A 15,940-nucleotide genomic window follows, 5' to 3' on the forward strand; every position below is an offset into this window, starting at 1 on the left:
TTTATAAAGGGATTGTTTTTTGTTGTTGTTTTAATTTGTGTTTTTTAGTAATATCAAAATTGTTTAGCCTGATGCCAATGGTTGGTTTGCATGGAATTGTCTCATTTTGTTTGTAGATTCACTACAACATTTTACTCAAAACTTACAGGACATAATTTGCACTTATTGTAGTTTTATTCTGTACTTGTACTCATTTTATTGTATATGTATTGATATTATGACACATTCAAAGAAATAAAACATCTTACAATAAGATCCCTGTTTTGTAAATACAAAAAAAAAAGTGTAAGTCAAATACCAAACAGTACCTAATACAAACTCATTGACACAAGTGCAAAAGTCACATTTAATGAAAATATAGTAATTTACATTTTATTTTTTCAATGTGGATTAAAACACTCAGTTACAAGGTGGGTATCCTATATCAATACTGACAATATTAATGAAATATCACTATATATGCCCTTATTAGTGTGCAGTTTAATTTGATTTTAAGTGTGTAGCTTATGTTGCATATGCAGTATGACAGTTGTTTCAAACAAATCTGATAAAACATAACATACATTTTTTAACAAATCATGTTATGGCACAATCTCAGCAGCATATTTTACATAGTAATGTAGATATACTGTATGTATAAAAACACTTGTAGGCTTGAAATATAATTTTAAGCTTCTATAGTTGTTATTGCATGGCTTTTTTTGCGCTTTGCTCTTGCAGTTCAGGCAAACTAGCTTAAACTATTCAAACCTCCAACATTCGTCAGAGAAACAAACACAGACAATTATTACTCATTTAGTTGCTCACTGTTATTGCACTCTTGGAAGACAGTAAGAGGCAAACAGAAATCCTCCTTGTGCAAAAGGAAACATAGGGCTGAAGGCATGCAGCAGCACTGCCCCCTCCTGCAGTGGAGACAATACTGCAATCAGAGCTCGCCTCTGGGAAGAGAATGACAGTCAATGTAAGTTTGAGTCATTATCATCATGATGTGAAAAGACAATTATGGTGTATTTGTGTTGTGGTATACCCGGGCCATTGTCGTCTCTTGTCTGTCAAGGGTACGTAAACAACTCCCATCAGAGCTCTTTTGAGGAAGGTCCCGTCACTCTGGCGGTCGTACTGTTCGAGCACCTGACTGCCGCCATCGGGGCCCACAGGGAGCACCAACCGCCCGCCAGGCTTCAGCTGCTCCAAGAGCTTTCCAACAAAAAATAAGAAAGAACATGTCTCAAAACTTTCCAATTCAAACCAGCCTACACAAAAAGACCTCAATACAATAACTATGCACAATACAATAATCCCTTGTTTATCGCTGTTAACTGTTCCGTACATGAAACGAATTTCCGCAAAGAAAATAATTATTAATTATAAATCTAATATTTTCTTAGCTAGAGCAATAAACTTTTTTAAATACTTTCTTAATATGTTTTTGAACATTATGAGAGCCCTCTAGACATTAAATAATATCCTTTAGCCTGAGGCTGAGCCAATCAGTGGCCACAATACTGAACAGCACAATCTGATTGGTTTGGCCTCATCCAATGGCCAATACTACTGTAGTATTTATATTATATAGAACAGAAAGTTTGATCATATTACACCTATACTGGCTCACCTGCACTGCCTTCCTGTGCACTGAAGATGCTACTTTAAGGTTTTACTACTTACGTATAAAATACTACACGGTGTAGCTCCATCCTATCTTGCTGATTGTATTGTACCATATGTCCCGGCTAGAAATCTGCGGTCCCCTCCAAGGTTTCTCATTGTATCCGATTGGGTTGAGTTTTTTCTTGCCCTGATGTGGGATGTGAGCCGAGGATGTTGTTGTGGCTTATGCAGCCCTTAGAGACACTTGTGGTTTAGGGCTATATAAATCAACTTTGATTGATTAATTGATGATATTTGTAATTTAGACATTTTTATGCTTAATTTAGGGGAAAATGTTATAGACAGTGGTCCCCAAACTACGGCCCGCCAGCGTCCAAAATCCGGCCCAATGGAAGTCCCAAGTAAAAACATTTTTTAAAAAGTAGTGTATTTTAGTTTCATAATGCCAGAAAGCACACATACTGCCTTAGGAATGGTGGCTGCAGCTGCACCGACATGAATAGCGTCATACGGCGCTCCCTCTGGGTACCCGAGCCTTCCGTCTCCCACTGTAGACACACATATTGTAGGCATTACTCCTAATATATATAGACAAAGAGCAGCTTGAAGACCTCCATGAAAAATAAAAGCAAAGAACCCAGATTTCCGTCGCCAGGACGCAGGTCACCGGGGCCCCCCTCTGGAGCCAGACCCGGAGGTGGGACACGATGGCGAGCGCCTGGTGGCCGGGCCTGTCCCCATGGGGCCCGGCTGGGCACAGCCCGAAGAGGCAACGTGGGTCCCCCCTCCAATGGGCTCACCACCCATAGCAGGGGTCATAGAGGTCGGGTGCGATGTGAGCTGGGCGGAAGCCGAAGGCAGGGCACTTGGCGGTCCGATCCTCGGCTACAGAAGCTAGCTCTTGGGACGTGGAACGTCACCTCGCTGGGGGGGAAGGAGCCTGAGATAGTGCGCGAGGTGGAGAATTTCCGGCTAGATATAGTCGGACTCACTTCGACGTACTGCAAGGGCTCTGGAACCAGTTCTCTCGAGAGGGGCTGGACTCTCTTCCACTCTGGCGTTGCCGGCAGTGAGAGGCGACGGGCTGGGGTGGAAATTCTTGTTGCCCCCCGGCTCAGAGCTTGCACGTTGGAGTTCAGCCCGGTGGACGAGAGGGTAGTTTCCCTCCGCCTTCGGGTGGGGGAATGGGTCCTGACTGTGGTTTGCGCTTACGCGCCAAACCACAGCTCAGAGTACCCACCCTTTTTGGATTCACTCGAGGGAGTACTTGAGAGTGCTCCCCCGGGTGATTCCCTCGTTCTACTGGGGGACTTCAATGCTCATGTTGGCAGCGACAGTGAAACCTGGAGAGGCGTGATTGGGAAGAATGGCCGCCCGGATCTGAACCCGAGCGGTGTTTTGTTATTGGACTTTTGTGCCCGTCACAAATTGACCATAACAAACACCACGTTCAAACATAAGGGTGTCCATATGTGCACTTGGCACCAGCACACCCTCGGCCGCAGTTCCATGATCGACTTTGTAGTTGTGTCATCGGATTTGCGGCCTCATGTTTTGGACACTCGGGTGAAGAGAGGGGCGGAGCTTTCTACCGATCACCACCTGGTGGTGAGTTGGCTGCGATGGTGGGGGAGGATGCCGGACAGACCTGGCAGGCCCAAACACATTGTGAGGGTTTGCTGGGAACGTCTGGCAGAGTCTCCTGTCTGAGAGAGTTTCAATTCCCACCTCCGGAAGAACTTTGAACATGTCACGAGGGAGGTGCTGGACATTGAGTCCGAATGGACCATGTTCCGCGCCTCTATTGTCGAGTAGTTGGTGCCTGTCGTGGCGGTAATCCTAGAACCCGTTGGTGGACACCGGCGGTGAGGGATGCCGTCAAGCTGAAGAAGGAGTCCTATCGAGTTCTTTTGGCTCATAGGACTCCTGAGGCAGCGGACAGGTACCGACAGGCCAAGCGGTGTGCGGCTTCAGCAGTCGCGGAGGCAAAAACTCGGACATGGGAGGAGTTCGGGGAGGCCATGGAAAACGACTTCCGGACGGCTTCGAAGCGATTCTGGACCACCATCCGCCGCCTCAGGAAGGGGAAGCAGTGCACTATCAACACCGTGTATGGTGAGGAGGGTGTTCTGCTGACCTCGACTGCGGATGTTGTGGATCGGTGGAGGGAATACTTCGAAGACCTCCTCAATCCCACCAACATGTCTTCCTATGAGGAATCAGTGCCTGGGGAATCTGTGGTGGGCTCTCCTATTTCTGGGGCTGAGGTTGCTGAGGTAGTTAAAAAGCTCCTCGGTGGCAAGGCCCCGGGGGTGGATGAGATCCGCCCGGAGTTCCTTAAGGCTCTGGATGCTGTGGGGCTGTCTTGGTTGACAAGACTCTGCAGCATCGCGTGGACATCAGGGGCGGTACCTCTGGATTGGCAGACCGGGGTGGTGGTTCCTCTCTTTAAGAAGGGGAACCGGAGGGTGTGTTCTAACTATCGTGGGATCACACTCCTCAGCCTTCCCGGTAAGGTCTATTCAGGTGTACTGGAGAGGAGGCTACGCCGGATAGTTGAACCTCGGATTCAGGAGGAACAGTGTGGTTTTCGTCCTGGTCGTGGAACTGTGGACCAGCTCTATACTCTCGGCAGGGTCCTTGAGGGTGCATGGGAGTTTGCCCAACCAGTCTACATGTGTTTTGTGGACTAGGAAAAGGCATTCGACCGTGTCCCTCTGGAAGTCCTGTGGGGAGTGCTCAGAGAGTATGGGGTATCGGACTGTCTGATTGTGGCGGTCCGTTCCCTGTATGATCAGTGCCAGAGCTTGGTCCGCATTGCCGGCAGTAAGTCGGACACGTTTCCAGTGAGGGTTGGACTCCGCCAAGGCTGCCCTTTGTCACCGATTCTGTTCATAACTTTTATGGACAGAATTTCTAGGCGCAGTCAAGGCGTCGAGGGGATCTGGTTTGGTGGCCGCAGGATTAGGTCTCAGCTTTTTGCAGATGATGTGGTCCTGATGGCTTCATCTGGCCAGGATCTTCAGCTCTCACTGGATTGGTTCGCAGCTGAGTGTGAAGCGACTGGGATGAGAATCAGCACCTCCAAGTCTGAGTCCATGGTTCTCGCCCGGAAAAGGGTGGAGTGCCATCTCCGGGTTGGGGAGGAGATATTGCCCCAAGTGGAGGAGTTCAAGTACCTCGGAGTCTTGTTCACGAGTGAGGGAAGAGTGGATCGTGAGATCGACAGGCGGATCGGTGCGGCGTCTTCAGTAATGCGGACGCTGTATCGATCCGTTGTGGTGAAGAAGGAGCTGAGCCGGAAGGCAAAGCTCTCAATTTACCGGTCGATCTACGTTCCCATCCTCACCTATGGTCATGAGCTTTGGGTTATGACCGAAAGAACAAGATCACGGGTACAAGCGGCCGAAATGAGTTTCCTCCGCCGGGTGGCGGGGCTCTCCCTTAGAGATAGGGTGAGAAGCTCTGCCATCCGGGGGGAGCTCAAAGTAAAGCCGCTGCTCCTCCACATCGAGAGGAGCCAGATGAGGTGGTTCGGGCATCTGGTCAGGATGCCACCCGAACGCCTCCCTAGGGAGGTGTTTAGGGCACGTCCGACCGGTAGGAGGCCACGGGGAAGACCCAGGACACGTTGGGAAGACTATGTCTCCCGGCTGGCCTGGGAACGCCTCGGGATCCCCCGGGAGGAGCTGGACGAAGTGGCTACGGAGAGGGAAGTCTGGGCTTCCCTGCTTAGGCTGCTGCCCCCGTGACCCGACCTCGGATAAGCGGAAGAAGATGGATGGATGGATGGATGAATGGATGGATGGATACTCCTAATATCGAGAAATTACTTTGAAGAAAGAGGTGCGCTAACTCACCAACAAGTCGGATGCGTCCAGAGGAGATAAGTTCCGGGTCATCAGCTTGGACGTTCTTTATTGAACTTTGAACCAGCTCGTCAATGTGTTCAACTCCCACCACTCTGCCGCTCTTACCTGTCTGCACGCACGAGAGTCAGGCAGCCAGTGAGTGAACCCTAATCCTCACGCTACTTACCATTCGTGCAAAGCAGGCCGTGAGATATCCGCTTCCTGAGCCCACGTCCAAGGCCGACGCTCCTTCAGTGAGTTTGTCGCTCAGTAGCTCTAAGGCATGCGCGTGCTGTCAGAACCAGACACCAGGACATTCAGAGAACAATGTTTTTAAATAACTTGTCATCCACTACTTACCGTTAGGGATGGGTACCGTTAACATTTGAATCAATACACTACCAATTCCCGATACTTGGAAATTGATTCCAATTTTCGGTAATTTTGTGTGTATTAATAAATGTTAATTGTTTGATAATAAAATATTAGATGGCAGTACAGTATGGGCTATCTGTGGCAGCACGATTAATTGACAACAAGGTTTTAATAAGTGCGATAAATAACTGCAAGAGGCTTTTTTTTCCTGCCATCACCGGCATTTAATAATAATAATACTTGGGATTTATATAGCGCTTTTCTAAGTACCCAAAGTCGCTTTACATGTAGAACCCATCATTCATTCACATCTGGCATTTGAGTGACAGACATGTCGGCCTACCAGAATTGTTAATCGTCACGTTTGCTCGTCTCTCGCTTCAAACAGGGAGAAAGAAAACTCTCTCTCTGCATCACTCTCAGCAGCTGAGCGCATTTATTTAATAGTAGAATTAAATAAACACAGCGAGCCATCTTTTTAGTCATTCACAATCTTTGTTTCGATGAGCGGAGAGCGTGGCGCCAGCTTGACACACACAGGAAGCCCAGAGAGCCTTGGCACTGACGAAGATGGAAAAAATATGATTATAAAGCCAAATGTTCTGTTGGGGTAATATTTCAGCGTCAGATTGGTAGGGCAATATGAGCCCATCAACACGGACGAACGAACGAGAAAGCCGTGATCAGGTGATGGCAATGAACAGAAAGACAATGTCTGACCCAGTTTTTCCAACTGGGAAAAAATTAACTTAAAGATGTTCAATATTTATTAAGTTAAAGTTTTGCTTGCAGAAATGGTAAATGGGTTATACTTGTATAGCGCTTTTCTACCTTCAAGGTACTCAAAGTGCTTTGACACTATTTCTACATTCACCCATTCACACACTGATGGCGAGAGCAGCCATGCAAGGCACTAACCACGACCCATCAGGAGCAAAGGTGAAGTGTCTTGTTCAAGGACACAACGGACGTGACTACGTTGGTAGAAGGTGGGGATCGAACCAGGAACCCTAAGGTTGCTGGCACGGCCACTCTCCCAACTGTGCCACGACGTCCCCATAAGTCTTAATTAAATAAGAGTCTATTTAGTTTTTTTGGTTTGTTTATTTAGTATAACAACATTATTTACCTTTCAATTATAGTAAAGTGGTAAACAATTCTACAGTAAGGAGAAATACAAGTTTATGTTAATTTAAAAAAGTTACTTGCATTATTATTATACATTATGATTGCATTACATCGAATCGAATCGAATGGACTTTATTGTCATTATATTTGCATACAACGAGATTAAGGACACCAATTTAAGGTGCGGTAGTGGAAACAAATATGGAACAAAAATAAATCACACAAGTAGTAATAAAGATAAAAAATAAGAACTGAAATAAAACAGACTACTATACAATAAAACAATATGCATTTACAATCCTGTACAATATACAGGACAAAACAAGAGTACCAGAGTAACAAAGTAACAATCAGTGTCGGACGTATTGCACTAGAAGGGTTATATTGCACAGTAGGGTATTACGGTAGGATATTGCACAGTAAGGGGTAGGGTCGTGGGGGGGGGGGGGGGGGGGTTTATGTATTGCATTGTTATATACAAAATATAAAAATCTTAATTAAAACCGCAATCACAATTTTGTAGAGAAAAATCGCAATTAGGTATTTTTCAAAATAGTGCTTACTAGGAAGTAACTTTTTCCAGAAAGCTGGATGTGTTATGTTGTGCCCTACAAACAATTCATACTGCAAGTATTGTGCTTACTACACGCCAGCTGTTTGATTGGAACATTTATCTTAGTTGTGGTTTTCATTACCAAGATTGGAGGTAAATTCGCTCATGATAATAGTAGCCAGTTTGTGTCACATCCGATGTAAATTAGCATCAAGCTTGCACATTTTAAAGAGTGAACTCTTACTTTACGTTCGAGCGTTTTCTACCAAGTATACTTGCTTTGCTGGTGTTAAAAATTGTAAAAATATTTGGAGGGAGTTTGGCTGAGTTCGCCCTAAGTGCTGCTTGAGTCATTGCTTCCTTGAGTCTGCGTTTAGTCTGAAACCGTACGTGACGTCACATGCAACAAAAGGTATCGGAATATGGCACTGGTTGATTTTACGCGAATCAATACCCGGTAATACTGGTGGAATTCCGTCGGTGCCTATAAAAGTACAGAATTTAAAACCCCTCCCGACTTACCATGTGTGGCGCACTGATGGTGGCTCTAAAGCCTGTGATGAGAAACAAACAAACTGTCACATTCACCGCCACAGCAAAGTGTTTGCAAAGAAAACATGCAGCAGACCTATGGACTGTGGAGAGTCTGCATATGGGTAATCTCTGGAGTAGATTCCTCTGTCTGTGGCCAGCATGGCATCAAACACTCGGTCACTGTGGATCACACCGTGATCTGTGGGAGCAAATAGACTGTCTGACTTTGTATCATCAATAAAAACCACCAACAAATGCATTAAAAAAAAAAAGTTAAAGTACCAATGATTATCACACACACACTAGGTGTCGTGAGATTACCCTCGGCATTCGACCCATCCCCTTCACCCCCTGGGAGGTGAGGGGAGCAGTGAGCAGCAGCGGTTTCCGCGCCCGGGAATCATTTTGGTGATTTAACCCCCAATTCCAACCCTTGATGCTGAGTGCCAAGCAGGGAGGTAATGGGTCCCATTTGTATAGTCTTTGGTATGACAGCTACCTCTAAGTCTGGTCATGAGCTCTTGGTGCGTTTTGCCACTGGACATCCAAGCCATGGTCCGAGACAGCAGCACCCCCATTGGGACCGCCACTGCAACAATACACAACACAGCTCGCATCTCCTACACCGGATCTCCCTGCGGGGACATGACATGACACACCTGGGCAAAAGCAACCAAAGTACTGTAAGTTGATGAACACCAAAACAGTTTGTTTATATACCCTAGTGATGGGTCCGGCAACACCGATGCATCGGCGCATGCGTCGAGCTCATAGAGCAAAACCCTGTGTCGGTCACGTGACCGATCATGAGCTGTTTCGGTCACGTGACCGATACGCGAACTGTGTCGCACTGACGCCTCCTCTGTGCCCTGTGAGCGGGTCTTTTCTACAGCCGGAGAAATAATAACTAAGAAGAGAAATTGTCTAAAATGTAATACGTTGGAAAAACTGTTTTTTTTAATAAAAATGTGTAAAAAATTAAATAAAAATAAAATCCCCAGTCCACAAGCATCCTCATTCACAACATGTTCTCTTAGATTTCCATGTTATGATACATGTTCACATTATTTATTGACTGTATCTAAAAAAGATAAAAATATATTTGTATTTAAATGAAGATATGAAATAATCCTAAATGAAATACAATGACTTGGTTTATATTATTGTATATACTAGGTCGGGGGTCGGCAACCCGCGGCTCTAGAGCCGCATGCGGCTCTTTAGCGCCGCCCTAGTGGCTCTCTGGAGATTTTTCAAAAATGTATGAAGAATGGAAAAAGATGAGGGGAAAAAAATCTATTTTTTGTTTTAGTATGGTTTCTGTAGGAGGACAAACATGACACAAACCTCCCTAATTGTTATAAATCACACTGTTTATATTAAACATGCTTCACTGATTCGAGTATTTGGCGAGCGCCGTTTTGTCCTACTAATTTTGGCGGTCCTTGAACTCAACGTATAGTTTGTTTACATCTAGACCTTTCTCCGACTTTCTAGGACGTGTTTTATGCCACTTCTTTTTCTGTCTCATTTTGTCCACCAAACTTTTAACGTTGTGCATGAATGCACAAAGGTGAGTTTTGTTGATGTTATTGACTTGTGTGGAGTGCTATTCAGACATATTTGGTCACTGCATGACTGCAAGCTAATCGATGCTAACATGCTATTTAGGCTAGCGATATGTACATATTGCATCATTATGCCTCATTTGTAGCTATATTTGAGCTCATTTACTTTCCTTTAAGTCCTCTTAATTAAATGTATATCTCATGATACATGTAATATGGCTTTTAATTTTTTGCGGCTCCTGACAGATTTGTTTTTGTATTTTTGGTGCATTATGGCTCTTTCAACATTTTGGGTTGCCGACCCCTGTACTAGGTCATAAAATCAGTGTCAGTTGAGTCGGTCCATAGGTTGCCTGTAGGGATTGTTCATGTCCAGCAGATGTCAGTATTTAGTGACACAGTATCGACACAGTATCAATACAGTTTTGCAATGTGTCGAAACGCTTCATGACGCCTCATCAACCCATCACTAATATACCCTTAGAGCAAGTTTGGGCTTATCAGTATCATTAAAAATCCATACACGAGCCGTAAAATCCACCGTAGTCGTATTTTAAACTAAATATTATCGAATAAGATGACTCAAGAGCAATTGTTTACCTGAGCTGCGACGAGTCGGCTTACTTCGGGTTGTTCCTTGCCTCGCCAATCAGCTGCAGCACTTTCAACCGGAAGTCAAAATAAGCCAATTAAAATATTGTTAGATTTGACCGACATATATAACGTCCAATCATTAGTCACTTCGAACGAAAGTGCGCCGTCGCCCAAAATAAGCCAATCATATGTCAAAGACATTTGACTGACATATGTTATGTCCAATTACCAGTTACCAAACACGGAACTGCGCCGTTCTTTATTTTAGTTTGTGGGTCATGGAGACAGTACGCTAGTGAGGTTTGTACAGGAAAATACTTTGAATATAAGCGAAAACAGTCGACCTATCGAGTGCTTCAAAACAGGTAAGACAACTGTTCATATTAGTGGTCAATTACACGATGTAATACTGTATCTTTGGTCATGTTTCAACTGCATATGTACCGATAAATAACAGTTAGCTGTGCCACATACACACGTGTGGTCGTTCAGAAATAATTAAAGCAGCCAGATGAGACTTGACTTGTTTTAACGTCGCAGTTTACAACAGAATGATCGACGACTTCGAGAAACAGGAGGTTCGCACCAGTGGGGAACTCTGGTCCCAAATTTGTGGTCCTGAGACGGACACGTCCTCAGACCACAACACTGACTTTCAAGACTCCTTCCGGCCAGCAGCACACGTCCATGGCCAGTGGAATGGGACCAGCAACACCAGTTGGAGCAGTACTAAATGGGAACCCATGGAGGATTCTGAGACCTACATTGCCAGTTTAGGTTTGCACGTTTTATTAACTAAATCCAACTTGATCAGACATTTGCATATAACGTAGAGCAGTGTTTTTCAACCACTGTGCCGCGGCACGCTAGTGTGCCGTGAGATACAGTCTGGTGTGCCGTGGGAGATTGTCTAAAATATTTTTTGCAAACCAGTAATTGTAGTCTGCAAATTATGTGTTGTTGTTGGGTGTCTGTGTTAACAAGAGCTCGGCAAAGTAAACGTGTAATACTCTTCCATATCAGTAGGTCATACTTGCCAACCCTACCGATTTTCCCGGGAGACTACCGAATATCAGTGCCCCTCCCGAAAATCTCCCGGGGCAACCATTCTCCCGAATTTCTCCCGATTTCCACCCGGACAACAATATAGGGGGCGTGCCTTAAAGGCACTGCCTTTAGCGTCCTCTACAACCTGTTGTCACGTCCGCTTTTCCTCCATACAAACAGTGTGCCGGCCCAGTCACATAATATATGTGGCTTCTAAACACACATAGGTGAATGCAACGCATACTTGATCAACAGCCATACAGGTCACACTGAGGGTGACGTATAAACAACTTTAACACTGTTACAAAAATATGCGCCACACTGTGAACCCACACCAAACAAGGATGACAAACACATTTTGGGAGAACATCCGCACCGTAACACAACATAAACACAACAGAACAAATACCCAGAACCCCTAGCAGTACTGACTCTTCCGGGAAGCTACAATATACACCCCCGCTACCACCAAACCCCCCCCCCCCCCCCAAAAATCCGCCCCCCCCTCCCCCCCTCACCTCAACCCCGCCCCCCCATCTCCCGAATTCGGAGGTCTCAAAGTTGGCAAGTATGCAGTAGGTGGCAGCTGGTGCTAATTGCTTTGTAGATGTCGGAAACAGCGGGAGGAAGCATGCAGGTGAAATTGTGTCTAATTCTTAAATCAAAAATAAACAAAAGGTGAGTGCCACTAAGAAAAGGCATTGAAGCTTAGGGAAGGCTATGCAGAACGGAACTAAAACTGAACTGGCTACAAAGTAAACAAAACAGAATGCTGGACGACAGCAAAGACTTTTACTGTGGAGCAGAGACGGCGTCCACAAAGTACATCCGAACATGACATGACAATCAACAATGTCCCCACAAAGAAGGATAGCAACAACTTAAATAGTCTTGATTGCTAAAACAAAGTAGATGCGGGAAATGTCGCTCAAAGGAAGACATGAAACTGCTACAGGGAAATACCAAAAAAAAGAGAAAAAGCCACCAAAATAGGAGCGCAAGACAAGAACTAAAACACTACACACAGGAAAACAGCAAACCACTCCAAATAAGTCACGCGTGATGTGACAGTACACCTACTTTGAGACAAGACCTATAGTGATGTGTGCTTGTTTATGGTTTAAAGTCATATCCAACAATTGCAACAACAACTTTTTACTGTCAACTGAGTTTCGATTTTTAATGATTTCTGCTGGTGGTGTGCCTCCGGATTTTTTCAAGGCAAAAAATGTGCCTTGGATCAAAAAAGGTTGCAAAACACTGACGTAGAGGAGTGGTTCCAATCATTGTCTTTGCTTCAGAGAATCGACTGAAGAAGCTGAAGGGCCAGTCGAGTGACGTCACCTCCAGGGACATGTTGCGCTCTTTGTCTCAAGCCAAGAAGGAATGCTGGGATAGGTTCCTGCACGACGCAGAGACCTCGGAGCTATTTCAAAGCGGCGACATGGATGAGAGGTATGATGGAACATGGGCGTGACCTAAAGCTGTAGTCCCCAACCACCGGTCCGTGACGCATTTGCTACCGGGCCGCACAGAAACATTAATTAATTTATAAACTACCGCATTTTCTCAGACTTAAGCCTGTCCCCTTAAACACACCAATAACCTTGTTGGGACAATGCACATTAATGGACATATGAAATGTTAATGCGGCAGATTGTAGCCAAAGTCTAATTTTGCGTGCTAATTTTTTTGCTGGTTTTATTTGTCACACGTAGAAAGCCGGTCCGTGAAAATAATGCATACATTAAACCGGTCCCTGGTAGAAAAAAAGTTTGGGGAACCCTGACCTAAAGGATAACAAGAGTTCCTAGGTAATAACTACTAGGTTTGACATTTACTGTGTTGATGGACCACACTTTCACGTAGGGAATAATGTGGTCAAGCTGTGACCATCTTTGAGTCACATTTGAACATTCCTCACTATCATACAAATGGAAAAAGAACCACTGAACCACTGTTACAGTGAAGTAGAAAACAATAAGACACTCAAGTTTAACTGTCATTATAAATGGAAGAGCGCGATGACAAAGGTCAGTCGTTGCCTAATTTTTTTGGGCATTCATGTCATCACACAATTGTAAAAAAAAAACTAGCTTTGTATTGTATTTTTGTGCCAAACTTAAATACATATTAAATCATGGGTGTCAAACTCATTTTAGATCGAGGGCTACATGGAGAAAAATCTACTCCCAAGTGGGCTGGACTGGTAAAATCACGGCACGATAACTTAAAAATAAAGACAACTTCAGATTGTTTTTTTTGTTTAAAAATAGAACAAGCACATTCTGAAAATGTACAAATCATAATGTTCTTGGGGTTTTTTCACACTTGCATGTTGCGGTTAATAATTTATTTGTCGTTATTTATATTTTCTGAATTAGTTTGTGATAATGTTAATTTTCCATTAAGATAAAAAAATATATAAAAATTAAATTACAGGATGTTATTTATGTACCGGTAGTTTGATCATTGTCCTCGACTGAAGTGCTAACATCATGTGGTTTATTTTGTGCATATGTAGCATCATCTACAAAGATGCAAAGAATGGCTTTTGCGACATCCAGTGGACACATTTAGAACAGCGGTTTCTATCATTCAAAAATTTCAGGTTAATTTTTATACTTTGCAAACTCATCCCGCGGGCCGGATAAAAGCTGTTTGCGGGCCTGATGCGGCCCTCTGGCCGTACGTTTAACACCACTGTATTAAATCAAAGAAAATATGAATTAAGGGTTTGTATTGTGAAAAAAATTATTAAATTGTCCATGAATTAATTAATGTACTAATGGTTAATTACATAATCAGTTTGTGTATTTATTGGATTTATTTTTTAAATATTTATTGCTATTCAAATTAAATACATATAAATCTAATAAAATAGGAAATAATGGTTTATATTGTGAACAAATGTATCCAATTGTCCATTATTAATTTACTCATGGTTTACTACATCATCAATATGATTGTGTATTTCATTAGATTTGTTAATAATTGTTTTAATTAAATAAATATTAAATGTAATTTAATATAAAAGTGTTTTTATTTTGAAATAATGTATTCAAATTGTCCATGAATTAATTTACTAATTGTTTATTACATCAATTTGTGCAATTTATTAGCTTTTTTAAGATTTAAAGGGAAACAGCACTTTTTTGGGAATTTTGCCTATCATTCACAATCCTTATATGTAAGAGAAGACCACATATTTCTTTTTTTATGCATTCTAAATATGAAATAAATGCAATCAAAAGCCTGCTTACAATGGAGCCTATGGGAGCCGCTCTATTCTGCCTATGAAGCCCTTAAAAAAGCCCTTAGTTACAAGAAACTTCTACAATCAAGGAAACATAATGATAGGCAACATTCTAAAAAAAAAAAAAAAAAGTGCAGTTCCCCTTTAATGTTATTTAAAATAAATACATATTAAAATTAAATATAAAATAATGGTTTATATTGTGAAATAACTTTTTAAATTTCCATGAGCTAATTTCATTGTATTTAAAAAAAAATATTTAAATGAAATCTATCAAATCTAAATAAAAATGAAATAATGGTTTATTTTCCTGGGTTTGATCCCCAGGCTTGGGGTCTTTCTGTGTGGAGTTTGCATGTTCTCCCCGTGACTCCACTCCGGGTACTCCGGCTTCCTCCCACCTCCAAAGACATGCACCTGGGGATAGGTTGATTGGCAACACTAAATTGGCCCTAGTGTGTGAATGTGAGTGTGAATGTTGTCTGTCTATCTGTGTTGGTAACTTGTCCATGGTGTACCCCGCCTACCGCCTGAATGCAGCTGAGATAGGCTCCAGCAACCCCCGCAACCCTAGCTGTAGAAAATGAATGGGTGTGACTGTGAATGCTGTGTATCTTTGTTGGCCCTGTGATAAGGTGGCGACTTGTCCAGGGTGTACGCCGCCTTCCGCCCGAATGCAGCTGAGATAGGCTCCAGCACCCCCCCGCGACCTCGAAAGGGACAAGCGGTAGAAAATGGATGGATGGATAGATGACATTGTTTTCCCAGCTTGTGTGACTGATCGGACATATTTGTATTGACTTTGGAAAAGACCTGTAACTTATGTCTTCCTTCCTAGCGCCCTGGAACACTTCAAGAGGTGGTTGGTCCCAGAGAAGGTGGCAGTCAGTGCAGAGGAGCTGGAGTTTCTGCTGAGGCCGTCTCAGACAAAGGAGCCCACCCAGGTAGAGCTGCATCAGCAAGAGAAGGAAGAGGAGGAGGAAGAGTGCCACCATGCTGAGGAAGATGACCCTCAGAGCCCCGAGAAATAAGACACTAACAATATTAGTTGTTATTTTACGTCTTTGGTCTGTAATTATTTCACTTTTTTTTTTTTTTACATCACAAGTTATTTAGGACCACCATGAACATGTAGTATAATGTTGTAAAAAGTTTCATTATCGTGATACAATAAAATGTGTTTGTTTATACCTTCATTTCTTTTCTATAACTGATCAGGTTCAGGGTGACCTAGAGCCAGAGCGTATCCCAGCAAGGCTTGGTACACCCTTGACAGGTCGCCTGCCAATCACAGGGAACATACAGACTAACAAGCATTCAAATCAAGTCCAACTTTATTTAGATAGCACTTTTCATACACAGCCTAATGGTAAACAAAGTGCTGTATGGGGGAAAAAAAGAAAACATATACACACACCTT

General features: G+C 43.5%; 2 protein-coding genes across 4 annotated transcripts; one reads left to right on the forward strand and one right to left on the reverse strand.

Annotated features, from left to right (window-relative positions):
- Positions 1–332: 332 nt before the first annotated feature.
- pcmtl (l-isoaspartyl protein carboxyl methyltransferase, like) lies at positions 333–10,357 on the reverse strand. 2 transcript variants are annotated; one of them, XM_062041620.1, is made up of 9 exons: positions 10,224–10,357; positions 8,555–8,690; positions 8,150–8,254; positions 8,044–8,075; positions 5,653–5,757; positions 5,475–5,595; positions 2,077–2,162; positions 1,031–1,200; positions 333–941 (listed from the first exon to the last, which is right to left on the reverse strand). In XM_062041620.1, exons 2-9 carry the CDS (start codon positions 8,670–8,672, stop codon positions 929–931), a joined length of 750 nt encoding a protein of 249 aa, XP_061897604.1. In that variant the 5' UTR covers positions 8,673–8,690; positions 10,224–10,357; the 3' UTR covers positions 333–928. The 2 variants fall into 2 exon arrangements, with proteins under 2 accessions (XP_061897604.1, XP_061897605.1); XM_062041621.1 differs by having other exon boundaries at positions 8,555–8,714; positions 10,224–10,280.
- Positions 10,358–10,427: 70 nt separating this feature from the next.
- Positions 10,428–15,716, forward strand: ccdc32 (coiled-coil domain containing 32). 2 transcript variants are annotated; one of them, XM_062041622.1, is made up of 4 exons: positions 10,428–10,582; positions 10,758–10,994; positions 12,566–12,719; positions 15,359–15,716. In XM_062041622.1, the coding sequence occupies exons 2-4, from the start codon at positions 10,769–10,771 to the stop codon at positions 15,549–15,551; spliced, it is 573 nt and encodes a 190-aa protein (XP_061897606.1). In that variant the 5' UTR covers positions 10,428–10,582; positions 10,758–10,768; the 3' UTR covers positions 15,552–15,716. The 2 variants fall into 2 exon arrangements, with proteins under 2 accessions (XP_061897606.1, XP_061897608.1); XM_062041624.1 differs by having other exon boundaries at positions 10,430–10,582; positions 10,768–10,994.
- The last annotated feature ends 224 nt before the right edge of the window (positions 15,717–15,940 follow it).

This window comes from Entelurus aequoreus, linkage group LG03 (assembly GCF_033978785.1).
Source record: "Entelurus aequoreus isolate RoL-2023_Sb linkage group LG03, RoL_Eaeq_v1.1, whole genome shotgun sequence".
Lineage (NCBI taxonomy): Eukaryota > Metazoa > Chordata > Actinopteri > Syngnathiformes > Syngnathidae > Entelurus > Entelurus aequoreus.

Excerpts from the sequence above, each read along its gene's own strand:
- ccdc32 (XM_062041622.1), top strand. The coding sequence starts at position 10,769 with ATGATCGACGACTTCGAGAAACAGGAGGTTCGCACCAGTGGGGAACTC. Across the intron at positions 10,995-12,565 it reads GACCTACATTGCCAGTTTAG|AGAATCGACTGAAGAAGCTG; the intron begins GTTTGCACGTTT and ends TCTTTGCTTCAG. Across the intron at positions 12,720-15,358 it reads AGCGGCGACATGGATGAGAG|CGCCCTGGAACACTTCAAGA; the intron begins GTATGATGGAAC and ends CTTCCTTCCTAG.
- pcmtl (XM_062041620.1), bottom strand. The coding sequence starts at position 8,672 with ATGCGAGCTGTGTTGTGTATTGTTGCAGTGGCGGTCCCAATGGGGGTG. Across the intron at positions 8,076-8,149 it reads AGACTCTCCACAGTCCATAG|GCTTTAGAGCCACCATCAGT; the intron begins GTCTGCTGCATG and ends TTCTCATCACAG. Across the intron at positions 5,596-5,652 it reads CGGCCTGCTTTGCACGAATG|ACAGGTAAGAGCGGCAGAGT; the intron begins GTAAGTAGCGTG and ends TCGTGCGTGCAG.